Source organism: Galeopterus variegatus, unplaced genomic scaffold (genome assembly GCF_000696425.1).
Source record: "Galeopterus variegatus unplaced genomic scaffold, G_variegatus-3.0.2 Scaffold1224, whole genome shotgun sequence".
In the NCBI taxonomy this organism is placed as follows: domain Eukaryota; kingdom Metazoa; phylum Chordata; class Mammalia; order Dermoptera; family Cynocephalidae; genus Galeopterus; species Galeopterus variegatus.
The window spans coordinates 132,161-146,417 of NW_007727335.1; the positions used below are offsets into that span (position 1 = coordinate 132,161).

A 14,257-nucleotide genomic window follows, 5' to 3' on the forward strand; every position below is an offset into this window, starting at 1 on the left:
CACCCCGCCGCGCTCCCGCGGGCCGCACCTCTCCTTTGGGGGCCCGGCGCTGCGCACCCAGGGAAAGGGGAGGGAGTGGGGGCTGCCACGCTGGCAGAAGCCAAGTGGACTGGCCCGGGGGTGACGGCCGGGGCCGTCCCGGGTAGGGAGACTTAGCTTTGGTGAAGGAGAGGGTCTTGCGGGTGCGCCCCCGCAGCGCATGGTCCTCGAGGAGGTTCGAGAGTTGGGGCGCCCGGCTGAGAGCGGGGGCCGCGGGCAGGGGCCGCGCGCTTCGGGGCAGACCAGGAAGTGCAGCGCGCTGGCGCCCGCCGGCTGGGGAGCAATCCCCGGACCCCCGGCTCTGCTGTCGCCCGGGTCCTTCCTCTCGGGCCGAGACCAGCCCCACCACTCCTCCACTCCGACGCCAGCCCCCAGGACTCAGGAGCCGGGTGGATGGGAAAGGGAGCGGGCTATTATTCTGCGCCCAAGTGGTTCTGCGGCTGAGAGCACCCTGCGCGCAGGGCTAGGGGTACTCTGCGACTCCCCACTCTGCTTTGGAAGGAAGTTCTTCGGGGTCTACCCTTGGAAGGGCTGCGCCGAAGCCAGAACTCCCACAAAGGGCCGGAAGGAGGGGTGGGCACGGAAAGACCCTCCCTCTGAACCTGGAACGCTCAGTATTGCAGACTTTCAGACCCCGATAGGGCTAGTGGGTTTGGTCACCCCCCGAGCCACTTGGCCAGTCCAGTGCCGAGGGCAGAGCTGTAACCTTGGAGGAAGGGGAGCCGCAGCCATTTGATCAGGAGGAGTCTTTGTCTTAACCCCCAGTCCCCTTCCGCTAGTCCTCGCCGGGTCAGTAGCGCGTGGAGTAATTCATTTTTCGAACATTAGCCGTCCCTTCACCTCGGCACCGGCCAACACTGCCGTTCCTCCCTGCGGGTCTTTTCCATCACTTGCTCACGTCCTCCCCTTTTCCAAAATAAAATCAAAAAAGAAAGTGATCCGGACCCTCTAGGCACGTGGAAGTCACTGAAAGCACCATAGGGCAGTCAACGTAAAATCAAGGGTTAAGTGTTAAAACCCGCGCGCGAGAAGACGGAAGAACTTTCTTGATTAGCATAGTATCTGCCCCGGGGCCGCGCTGCCAGGCGGAGGTTCGGTCCCAGCCGAGGTGAAGCGTGCAGTCCCTGCTTGACTGAGGTCAGACGCAGCACCTGCTTCTCATCTGACAGGACCCGCAGTTTACGACTTTACGGAACAGGACACTGTGGCATGAAACAGAACAGAGATCAAAAGGTAACCGGCAGAATAGCATCATTTGAGATGCTTCTCTTGGACTCTAAATTTGGACAAGTTTTTAGTAAGCAAAGGGGAAACGGTCCTTGTTTAGCCAGAGGCTCTTCTGGAAATGCTCCCTTGATTCGCTGTCATTCTTTTCTGCCAAACTAATTAGTAAGACGCTATCTCTAAGACAGAAGGTTTGGGAGCTCACCGAATGGCCCTTACAAAAGCTTAACTGGTAGTTTTCTCTTGCATGGGAAGAGCGATGCCTCTCCAAAGCAATGGTTCCTAAACTTTGCTGCATGTTGGAATCACCTGAGAAGCTCTGAAAAATCCTGATGTCCAGATCGCATCCCAAACCATTTGAATAAAACTGGGGATGAGAGCCAGACATCGGTTGTTTTTGTTTGGTTTGGTTTGGGTTTTTTTTATCTCTAGGTGATTCCATCGTGCAGCACAGTTTGAGAACCCCTATTGCAAACCTATTGCAAAGAAACAGTTCAATGGCCAACGGCAGCGGGCGTCTTGCAAGACAAGATGCCAGTTTAACTACTTGGGTGGGTGAGAAAAGACGCTGAAACTGGGGTGCCAATGACTAACGCCCAGGGGCGGGGACTGTCATCTGGCAGTCTGTCTGGCGACACCTACTACATCGTTTTTCCCTTCCCTGCCTAGGGTCTGGCTCTTGTTGGGAAGATCGAAGTTCACTGTCAATGCCTAGTTTCTGCACTGTTGTTAAAGGAGAGGGATAGAAACGTTCATTCCTGTGATGACTCATGCGTAGCAGGCGGTAGGGAAACCCAGCAGAAATAAACTCAGAGCAGCCTGGTGAGTCAGCAGGCTGCTCTGCAAAGGGAGCCTAGTGAATAGGAAGTAATTACAGCAACTAGCTTATTGACATGCACATGCTCCACTCCTTTGAAAGCACATTTTCATATCTAATTGGGATGTTTGCTTGCAGAAGCTGCTCTCTTTTCCAACACTCCATTCTACCTGCTTCATATAATGCTCTCTCGTCAGTAGGTGAAACAAAGCCAACTAAACATCATATAGTTTCCTTGGAGGGAAACATAAACTGTTGGAAAGATGTAAACTGGTTTGGGTTATTACACTTATGTGAAGTGGAGAGAATGAATTTGCAATACATAAATTTTGAATACAAATGTCAAATATTGTTTGATTACACATTAGGGAGTGGATTAAAGGATCTATTTAAATAGAAATGGTTACATCTACCATTTTACATGAAATTTTGTTTGCTATTGACCAGTGATTTCTCTTTTTTTTTTTTTTTGGGGGGGGGGGGGAATCTTAACCCTTGACTTGGTGTTGTCAGCACGACTCTCACCCAGTGAGCCAACCAGCCATCCCTGTGTAGGGATCCGAACCTGCGGCCTTGGTGTTATAAGCACTACACTCTCCCGAGTGAGCCATGGGCCGGCCCTAAGATTTCTCATTTTTAAAAAGAAAAAAAAAAGCCCTCCCCAAAGGATGAGTCTAAGATAAGCTGTTTAAAGATGCACACAAAGCTTATGAATTTTTTTTTCTTTTTGTTACTATTTCAGTTTTTATACTTCTCCTTTTTTCATTATTCTTTATGTCACCATTGCTCTCTTTACCATTGCCTAAATGCTTTCTTCCCCATCAATTTCTTTAAGGGAGAACAGTGCCTGGCACATAGCAAGCACTCAATCTTATGAGCTATTGAACCTCATCTGGACCTCTTATAACACCTATTTGTAGTCTGCTTGGTATTCGATCTTAGGGGCCTATATATCTGCAGCCCCCATAGCATGAAACATGAGACCTTGCATGTTGTAGATGTTGCTGGTTTGTACTGAAGATTATCAGAAGGTGAGGAGAACACTGGAAAACAAAGCATTCTAAGTATGTTAAATTGTATTTTCCGGGCCGGCCTGTGGCTCACTCGGGAGAGTGCGGTGCTGATAACACCAAGGCCCCGGGTTCGGATCCCATATAGGGATGGCCGGTTCGCTCACTGGCTGAGCGTGGTGCTGACAACACCAAGTCGAGGGTTAAGATCCCCTTACCGGTCATCTTTTAAAAAAAAAAAAAAAAAAATTGTATTTTCCATGACAGACACTCTGGATATGTAGGAGCCAATGTTCCGTCACAGTTCTTCAGTGCTATAAAATGGTAGTTCATTTGTTCACTTACATTTGTACACAAAACAATTTCTTATTTTGAGTATAGTTTATAATCGTTAACATTTAACTACACTCTCCTGGGTCAAAGATTCACTTCACAAAAGTTTACCCTCTACCCATTATTACAAAAAAAAATAAAATCAAACTATATGGATGCTTAAAGGATTTATTACACTAGAAGAGTTACTTCAAAATAGGTTAATAGCTAAACTGCTTTTATTGTCATCTGCCTACTACTCTCATTAAAATAGCCCAAGTACATTTAAATAGCCAGCATATTTAAAAATGGGAAGTTGGATGTATTCTTTCACAGATAACACCAAAAATGTTTATAAGATTTTCAAAGGCTAGAATGATGTGAATGCATACATTCTCAGTTTCTGTGTAGCTCAGAAAGGGACTGGAGATGTATTTCTGAAATTTCAACCCCCCCCCCCTTTTTTTTTTTGAGAGGCATAAGATGTTGAAATGTTCAAATATAGTCTAAAAAAATAAGACTAATAGAATTAATCCATATTAGTCAAACTACTTTAAAGAAGATGATATAAACCTAGCTCTGTAATATTTACAAGCAGGCCAGGAGGGATGAGGTAGAAAGAAAGGGTGTCATCTCAATTTTAAAAGTTCTAAAGTTTGGGGGAACAGATGAGAACCACCCAGTCTTATTACCTTAAACTTATATAGCCCATTGGTCTTATTTATATATCAGAGCCTAAATATAATTGGGTAGATGGTATTCCCAGATGTCAAATAGCACAAGTGACTCCAAAAAGTTAAATGATTTCCAAAGTGGCAATGCCAAGGCCAGAAAGGTTATCGACTGACTCCTTTTCCAGTGTCGATTGCATCATATAAGTTTTGATGTAGTCTTGCCTGGAGGCTTTGGCTAGACAAGATTAGTTCTAATTATCTCCTCCCTTTTTAAAACAGGAGAAACTATTCACATACATTTTGTTCTTGCTGACTTTACACTTAAATAATTAACCTTTGGACTAGGACAACCCCAAACAATCTAAGTCATCTTTAGCTTCTTACCGAGGTAACAAAAGTAAAAAGTTCTTTAAAATTTTCTCTACATCATAGAAGTGTGTTAATAAGACCATCTCTTCTTCTAGAGGCCCTTAAAGGCTAGTCCCACCACCCAAAGGAGCTTAAATGTCCTGTACAATATCTTTACTAAGGAGTCTTCCAACTTCAAAGACTTAGGAGTCTTCAAAGCTCTTTTTGCAGCATTCACCTATTGGAGACCACAAAGAGTAAATCCAACTCTTACATAATTCACCTACAACCATCCTAAACATTCAAAGGAAATTTATTCTCCTTAATCTGGATAAGGAAAAATCTGGCTATAGTATTTCAAATCTGTTAATTTCACAAAATTTTTGATCCAAATTTGCAACATTTGAGAAGCATTCAAAATTATGGCTATACCAGAGCTTTATAGAATGGAATTGGTGAACTTGCTTCCAGCTAAACCTGGTCTAGTAATCTACACAATTCAAAAATGACTACTGACAAGCTTTACACAATGACATTAATCTTGAGTTGAAACCCATGGCTCCATCTGTTTCAGGGACCAGCAAACTATGGCCCACTGTTTTTGTATTTTTTTAATTATTAAAAAAATCCAAAGAAGAAAAAGATTTGGAGACACTTATATGAAATTCAAATTTCTGCATCCAAAATAAAGTTTCTGTTGGACTACAGCCATTCTTATTTGTTTACATCTTGTCTATGGCTGCTTTTGTGTAACTGGCAGAGTGGAATAGTTGCACCAAAGACTGTATGGTCCACAAAGCCTAAATTATCTTTGCTGAATATTTGCAGAAAGGCTTTGAAAACCTCTGAATTTATTCCAATTCAACAAACTTCAGCTTTAAATGAGAATTTGCTCACTTAAAGTCTTAGTCTTTTTTCATTTTTTTCCCTTTAGAGAAGGTAAAATAAATTTGTTACCAAATATAGGTCAACTAATCACTAAAGATAGAAGATAGTTTGTTTTCATATTCTTCTTGTGCGTGTATTTACTTGCAAAAACAGTACATTTCTTAATAATATATGAATTTTACTGATATGGTCAACTGTAAAACTTCTAAACCTAAACAAGCCCAAGCAGTGCAATACTAACTAGTCATTGTTTCCAAAGCTCTAGAAAATGTGAAAACACATTCTTAATAGCAATCCCAGGGTGATCATTTGTCTTAACTCTTTAGCAATATCCTTTTACTCCAACCCATGAGAGTATTTGTATGCTTGTTTTAGTATATAAAGGCATAACTTGGAGATTTATTCAGATTTAGAAATTTTTCATTGAGTATCACTTCCTACACTTAAAACATGATGTGGAAACTTGCTGCTTTTGGAAATACCACTACTTTTCTAAAGTATACATTTGACATAAATTGTTTGCTCCTCATAATGGCAAAGATCACTACATAACATACATGCAGATAGTCACTAACACTGCTAAAGGCTGACAGTATGCAATGGACAATTTGATTTAAAATTTTCAAACTTAAAAGACCAGATTATGATCCAGAAATTCAAATTATTTGCCTCCTGCTTAAGGCAAGACAGATTACTATTGATTAAGATTCTAGAAAAAAATATTTGAAAGAATAACTACATTGATAGAAACGTGTCTCAATTTTTCATTGTACTTGTTGCTTGCCATAAAACTTCTTTTAGTTAAGAGAACTTCCTCCTTTTGATAACTTGTTAATGCCATAGACTGGGAGTTTGCAAATGAGTTTCACTTAGGCTAATAGAGCACCTTTAAGGGTTATCTGGTGTCCTCTTCATCACTTCCAGAATCAGTCCAACTGCAATATAGAGACTGAAAAAAAGTTTTCTTCCCACTAAATCAAATGACACATTGAAATTAATGTAAATTGAGGTAAGTGAAATCAGCTAAATCATTTCTAAAACCAAAATCAAAAATTGTAATTAATCCCATCCTAGAACTATTGATAATAATAGCATGTATATCACTAACTCCCAAGGTAACTTGATCCACTAGTGCTACTTATGGAGTACTTGGGGGAGAAGGAAGAAAGTGTGTAACTCCTATGCTGACTGGGTAAGGAGCCAGTCCAAGTGAAATTAACTTTCCTTCCTTATCATAACCTAGATTTCACATTTTTTACCAATACAGTTTGTTTAATATAGCTTATGGCATACATATATCACTAGTTCTCTCCAAAGTAGTTTCTAGAATTAGGAAATAATTGGATTTACTGTATTTTTTTCTAGAATACAGAAGTCATAACTGTTGATTGCTTAAATGGGGATAAAACATTCAAAATTGTTTTGCTAAGAGGCAAACCTTGGTCCTAACTTCTTACAAACACGATGGCAGGAATGACTTTTGATATTTGAAGTGGGAGAAGGGAAAATAAGCAAGAAAGGGCAGTTGTTAAATGAAGAAACTCCTTTTAGTTAAAGTATCTCAAACTATTTATTGGCTGTCATACCTACAAGTGAAATCAGAGGAGTAGATTACCCTCTTCCAAAGTTGGGAAAGGCTGCTTTCAAGGACTGGTAAGCAAGAGATGTGGGTGCCTGCAACCACCTTACACTCCTTTCGAAAATCATCTTAAAACTGATCAACTTACCATGATATTAAGAAGAAAAACCTTTCATGATTCTAACAGAGAAACTGCTAACTCCATTTTCCCACTGAGTTTCTTTTGCCCTCCAAAAGCAGAAAAGAAAGGAAGCCAAAAGAAACACCTCCCTGTTTTGCCCCACCTGGTCCTTGACTTCCAGCTTGGCCTCTATCTCACCTTTTTTAAATGTGTTCTGAGCACAAATCCCCTAAAAGGAGCTTCCACATATCAACAGCTGTAATAATCAAGTGCTGTATGTGGTATTGCTAAATGCAGAAAACAATTTCCTGCCCAATGGAATGTTTAAATATCACCGTCAGTGGGTCTGTCAATTCCCCATCCCAGCATCTGCCCTCTCAGCACTTCAAGGTAACCTAGAATTTTGGGATATATTTTTCTTGGGTTGGCAGATTAAATATAGGATAACCACTTGAATTTGAATTTCAGATAAACAATGATTTATTTTAAGTGTTAGTATGTTCCATGTGTTGCATATATTACATGGGATATACTTACATTAAATATTTTATCTAAAATTTGAATTTAACTGGGCATCCCCTTTTGTTTGGGTTTTTTTATTTTTGTTTTTGCTAAATTCAGCAACTCTCTACTTTTATCATATAATCTCAAAATGGCTAGCTTTCCTGATCTATAAAATGTCTGATCTTAAGTTATATTTCTGGGATAATAAATTTAAATGTCTGAGCCGCCTTCTCCTACTGAAGGAAAAAAAAAATCAAGCCATTAACTGAAGTTTTCTGCACAATTTGCATAAGAGGGTAAATAAAAAGTAAAACCAGAAGTAGAAAATTAGCAATCTTTTTATTTTGTAAGGTATTTTAAAGTACTTTTCTTTCACTGACCGTTTAATAGAATAGATACTTCAATTGGTAAATTGTTAGTTCAAGCGGTGCAAACATAAATCCATCCATCACATCAACAATGTGTTGCTAATTGAAGTGCGGTTCCAGGTGACTTCCAATGATGCCTTGCTTGCTACCAGGTGAGGTCCCAAGACCTTCAGCATCTGCATCACCTGGGAGTGCTTAAAATGCAGTATTTTGGGCTCCACTCCAGACTTTCTCAGAATCTTCACTTTTACAAAAGACCTACAGGTGATTCATGTGCACATCAAAGTTTGAAAAGCCCTGAACTAGAGGATTCACTTTTTCACACACCAAATTGGTCTTTTAAAAATCTTGTTGAAGTAAGCCTTAACAAACTCTTTTAACACCTAAGAATAAATAGTTGCTTTTGATCAAATATCTTCAAGATATGCAACCATTGTATTTCTATTTTATTTGTATGAAAATCCTTAATGACCATTTCTAATATTTTATAATGAGCCTTTAGGATAAAATAAGACAAATGTAATACTGAAAAAGACTCTCATATTGACTAACTTGATAGCCTATTATAAATAATGTTCTGGGTTGTCCTTGATTAATAACCTGTAAATTAAGTATCACACTTCTCGGTCCTCAGATCACCAGCAAATCTCTTTTGTGCATCATTTCATGTATTGTAATTTACAGAGGAATATTTATATGCTGATACCACACATTCAAATACTTGCATCCTAGGTTCCTCTAACACTGGACAAAGGATGTCCAGTTTGGGCCTATGGCAAAATTCCAAACAACTCTTGTGAAATTCTAAATTTTAAAAAGTATTAAAGGTTTCATAGGTAATTCTTTGAGTTGAAAAACAAAAACAAAAATTCCTTTATGCCTGCCTGCCTGTGTTTGGTTTTTTTTTTCATTCAGCCCAGCAACTACCGAGCCACTGCTGGAAGCCCCTGGTCTCCCCTGCAGGAGTGAGGGGGATGCCACAGGCTTCAACCACGCCCCCCTCCTTCCACCCTATTTTTTCCCCTTTCCCCTCTCCCCTTCCAATTGCTCCTCAACAACATCTTAGAATGTAAAATAAATACATAAATAACTTATTTAAAAAAAGATAAAAGTCATAGTGTTGTATAATAGGAAGAATTCTGCAATCGGAACAAGAATGTCAAATGACCTGAGTTTTAAAACTGGTTCTGTTGCTAACTGGGTGATTTTTGGAAACTTACTTAACATTCTTCATCAGCATCAAATTGAATTTTCTTATCTGCCAAATAGAGACAGTGGAATCTGTCATTGTCAGGGTCAAGTTAGACGGCCTGTGTGTACATATTCATGATGACTATAGAATATATGTGATGTGGTCACAAGACTTGTTTAGTGATCTGCTTCACATAGGGCTGGCAGTTGGCTAAATGTTATAGGATGTAATTTCCTAAAACATACCTTATTTGGAAGAAAGATGATGTTCATTTTGATAGTTCCATCTATGCACTGGGAATGCAACCATAGAGCACGTCTTGTAGACCCGTAGCTTGTGGCTGTATGTCCAAGTCAACCACAGACTCTCCCTTCTCAGAAACTTGAAGTTTTCCTCAAGGCTGGGGAACCGTGACAGGCTCTTGGGCACCAAGCAATGAGGTCCTTATCAGTCATTGCTCTGTGAAGTCAAAAGACACAAGGTTTTTTCTTTCCAGAAATCTGTACAAGCCCTCCTTCCCTCTTTCCCAGGAAAAGCTTATTAATGGATTATAAAACACGCTTCAATATTTTTAATTACTCATCTCTTTTTATAAAATATTCTTCAAATTATTCCTTCAAAACCTGTTTTTAGGTAGCCATTATAACCCCAAATTGGAAGAGGCTGCATTTGTATGGTCATTTATTAAAAATAAAACAAAAACACCAGGGTAGAATTTTCCCCACCAGCACACATAGGAGAAACTCATTTAGCCTTTTGCTGTCTTAACAAATTATTAGAGTTTAGAAAAGGTGAGGGAGAGGTGTGTCTCATGCACCTATCACAAGAACTATTTTTATTTTAATATAAAGCTCCTCTTGACTGTATTCACATTCAACAGTATTTTACATAATATTTTTCCTTAACGTTTTTAATGTTTCCTGTGTTTCTAGCTTGGGTGTCTTTGCCTGTACCTTTGTTTCTGCTTCTGCCTGGGATGCAGAATTGGTTAATTCAAGCTCAGGCTTTGTCTTATCTCAGGTATTCATTCCTATAGGTCTTTGCTAGTCAAAACATCTGGTCCACTGGCCAGTGGCATCAGCATCACCTGGGAGCATCTTATAAATGCAGAAGCTCAGGCTCTTGCCCAGACATTCTCAATCAGAATCTGCACTTTAGTGAGATCCCAGGCAGTCTGTTGTTAGGTGTTAACATTTGAGAAACATTGCTCTGGAAAGCCTTCCTTAACCTGCTAACCACTGCCACCAGCCCACCCCTTCCCATAGGGTAGGTGAGGTGGCCTGTTTTGGCTTGCCCTTCATTGTGATGAACTCATATTCATCTCCACGTCCCCAGGTCCTAGCACAGCACCTGACATGTGACAGTTCAATTTGAGGGATTGTTTCATCATTTTCCAAAATGGCTGTTTTGTAGCTGAAGGATTACAGATGAGAGTCTTCTTGTGTGCTGGGAAATAGGGTACTCAGATAAGGTGCTCTCCATCACTGGTCTGCAGTTTATTAGAGGGCTTTCTTTTTTGCAGTCTTTATTATGAAAAACATACTTGGTGGGAAACACTTCTCTGTGAGTGATGTCTGAAAGTCCACTGCCAAAACTTTATCCCTGCTCCTTAAAATATTAATGCCAGTTAAATACCAGTACCTCTGGGAGGAATCTCACTTTAGGCTTGGTGTGAAGATTGATCTGGCAGGTTTTGGTAAGTGTTTAGGAGAGGGACATAAAAGAAATGGTTCTCTCACAGGAGAAGGTAGGGAACACTAGCAGATGCTAGAAAAGATAAATGGTAGAATGCTGGAAAATAACTTCTAACTCTGACAGATGTTAGGATGTTTTTATCAGGAATCATAACTTTTTGTCTTTTTTCGTGACCGGTAACGGGATCGCAACCCTCGGTGTCGCGGCCGCACCGTGCTCAACCAGTGAGCGGACCGGTCTCTATATGGGATCCGAACCCTCTGTGGGAGCGCCACCACACTCCCGAGCACCACACTCTACCGAGTGCGCCACCGGGCCGGCCCCACTCTTTCATTTTTAAAAAACCAAACTATATTATCTATAAAATCTCAGGCTGTGACCTTTTCCCCATGTCCTGCCTCTCATCTATGACCAATTTCATCCATCCCTACATTCAAAGCGAACCACTGACAACCTGGGGATTTTTTTTTTCAGGTGTGTGTTTTAAAATCTAGACAGTCAAAAGTGCAGGTACTTTTCTAAACTTTTATTAAAACTAAGCAATAATGGAACTATAGGAAGCTTTCACTGTATCCATGCATGACTTGGTTTTTGTGGAAGGGATGTTTTGTGAACTTGGAGACAATCTGATGGAGGGAGGCTTAGCCCCTCAAGCCCTGTTTGAAGTAGTGGGAAGCTAATTTGAGCTTTGGAGTCAAGTTGTACTCAGAAACAAGAAACGTCTGTCCTACAGGGCTATTGTTTGCCTCATTTGAAAGGAACGAGAGGTTCCTGGTACTGCTTACCAATAGTTCTCACAATTAGCCACACAGACCACAAGACTAAAAGGAGTGTAATTATGTTCAGGAATGTGTGGCCTTTTTTCTTCTCTTGGGAATCTACTGCAGTGCTTACCCATCACCATGGACACCAACTCCAGTCGAGTTGTGAATCTGAGTCAGGTTCATCTCTTTCGGGGAAGAGGGGACTCGGTTGTCTTTCTGTCCTAAACTGCTTATCTGAGTGTCTGTGATGATGCTATTCGTGGTAATTTGCCCAGACCTGGGAGCTTGGGTGGGGTTTGTGAGAGTCATCTGACACCTTTAGAGTGTACCTCGTTGAGCAATCTGACGCAGGTGAGCCATGCATGATGGATGGAACAATTATTGTGTTCTGTGTCTTGTAACATCAAGCCTAACTCCATTTGAGTCATATTCTCTCCTGAGTTTTGTGGCCCATCCCAGTGGAGATTTTTAACAATATATTCTTGTGAGGCTCAATGGTGTTAAAGAGTTGCTCTTGGAATCCGACAGCTGTGTGAATTTTTTGTTATTCATATTTTGGGGGTTTGTTTTTAAATGTTAAGGAATTGTTAATAACCTTGGGTTTTATCACTACCCTGTTAATAATTTTGTATGACTTTAGTTGAGAGACTTTTGCACATTGATTCCTGTATCTGAAAAATTATGCAAATGTTCGTTACAAATGATCCTGAGTAGAGGCTCTAGAGATTAAAAATCTAAAACAGCAAATTAAGAGCACTGCAGATAAGAATTAGGGAAATGATAGTCAAAGAAGCAGCAGCAATATCTACTAAAATATTTAAAAGAAAACATGAGTTGAGATTAAGAATGGTGTCTTTACCCCCCTTTGTTCAAAATTCAAAATTTAAGTCTAATGCACAATATTATTTTTATTTTTTATCATTGTATTAACAATAAATCAGTTTGAACTGATTGTTAGGAAACCTGGTTCTTGTCCCAGCCATGCTGAATGTGCAGCCCAAAACAACTCCACCCACCTTTGTGGCCTCCAGCCTCATCAATAAAACGAGAGTATCATACCTTGATCTATTCTCTCTCCATAAAATATCCCAGTGCTCTGAAAGGTTGCTGTGAATTCATCTTTCTTAGAATAAAATGTGATAGAAAATGCAGTGGGAGTTATATTTTTTCCAGAAATTACTTTTTAAACATCAGGAAAATATACAGTCTTGATAGTTCATCAGCACATTGTTTANTCTGACACCTTTAGAGTGTACCTCGTTGAGCAATCTGACGCAGGTGAGCCATGCATGATGGATGGAACAATTATTGTGTTCTGTGTCTTGTAACATCAAGCCTAACTCCATTTGAGTCATATTCTCTCCTGAGTTTTGTGGCCCATCCCAGTGGAGATTTTTAACAATATATTCTTGTGAGGCTCAATGGTGTTAAAGAGTTGCTCTTGGAATCCGACAGCTGTGTGAATTTTTTTGTTATTCATATTTTGGGGGTTTGTTTTTAAATGTTAAAGAATTGTTAATAACCTTGGGTTTTATCACTACCCTGTTAATAATTTTGTATGACTTTAGTTGAGAGACTTTTGCACATTGATTCCTGTATCTGAAAAATTATGCAAATGTTCGTTACAAATGATCCTGAGTAGAGGCTCTAGAGATTAAAAATCTAAAACAGCAAATTAAGAGCACTGCAGATAAGAATTAGGGAAATGATAGTCAAAGAAGCAGCAGCAATATCTACTAAAATATTTAAAAGAAAACATGAGTTGAGATTAAGAATGGTGTCTTTACCCCCCTTTGTTCAAAATTCAAAATTTAAGTCTAATGCACAATATTATTTTTATTTTTTATCATTGTATTAACAATAAATCAGTTCGAACTGATTGTTAGGAGACCTGGTTCTTGTCCCAGCCATGCTGAATGTGCAGCCCAAAACAACTCCACCCACCATTGTGGCCTCCAGCCTCATCAATAAAATGAGAGTATCATACCTTGATCTATTCTCTCTCCATAAAATATCCCAGTGCTCTGAAAGGTTGCTGTGAATTCATCTTTCTTATAATCAAATGTGATAGAAAATGCAGTGGGAGTTATATTTTTTCCATAAATTACTTTTTAAACATCAGGAAAATATACAGTCTTGATAGTTCATCAGCACATTGTTTAGTTAAACTGGAATAGGCAGACTCAGTGATAAGTTTAAACGTCCACTGAACATATGGAGAATGCCATTATAGCACCTCAAAACATGAGACTAGTGTGATTTCTGGCAGAGCAGAAACATTTTTAAAAGCATCCAGGCAAAAACCTTCCTAAGCTCACGTTTCCCTGTGCATGTGGTTGTTAGTGTCGGTACATCTCTTCATCAGTCAGCCCGGGCTGGGAAGGAAAGAGGTCATGTGTTGTATCCTGGTAGAGATAAGGGAAGAAGCAGAACTACTGACCTCACCGGGGAGTGACTTGTATTGTGCTGGCTTAAAATACAGGTAAAGACAGGAAGGCCTGCGTCCTTGGCTCCACGTTGCTGCACAGTTACTGGACGCTGATATGGCACCTGCCTAAGGCATCAGAGCGTGTAATGACAAGAAGAAAATAGATTTAAAACACAGTCATTGAGCCAACCATGACAAACCTTTTTCTTTTAGCCTAATACAAAGGGAGTTTCCCTTTTTTTTTTTTTTTTGTCTTTTTGTCTTTTTCCGTGTCCGGCAACGGATCGCAACCCT

General features: G+C 40.1%; 1 protein-coding gene across 2 annotated transcripts in view; it reads left to right on the forward strand.

Annotated features, from left to right (window-relative positions):
• The window catches only part of MAPRE2 (microtubule-associated protein, RP/EB family, member 2), a 157,824-nt gene that overhangs the window by 810 nt on the left and 142,757 nt on the right, over nucleotides 1-14,257 (forward strand). The window contains exon 1 of one of the 2 annotated variants that reach the window (XM_008575704.1): nucleotides 1,035-1,272. The exons of the other annotated variant lie outside the window; for it this stretch is intronic. Within the exon in view, the coding sequence (XP_008573926.1) occupies nucleotides 1,249-1,272 (24 nt within the window). The 5' untranslated portion in view covers nucleotides 1,035-1,248. Of the gene's footprint in view, nucleotides 1-1,034; nucleotides 1,273-14,257 lie in introns of those variants that run through there. 2 annotated transcript variants of the gene reach the window in all.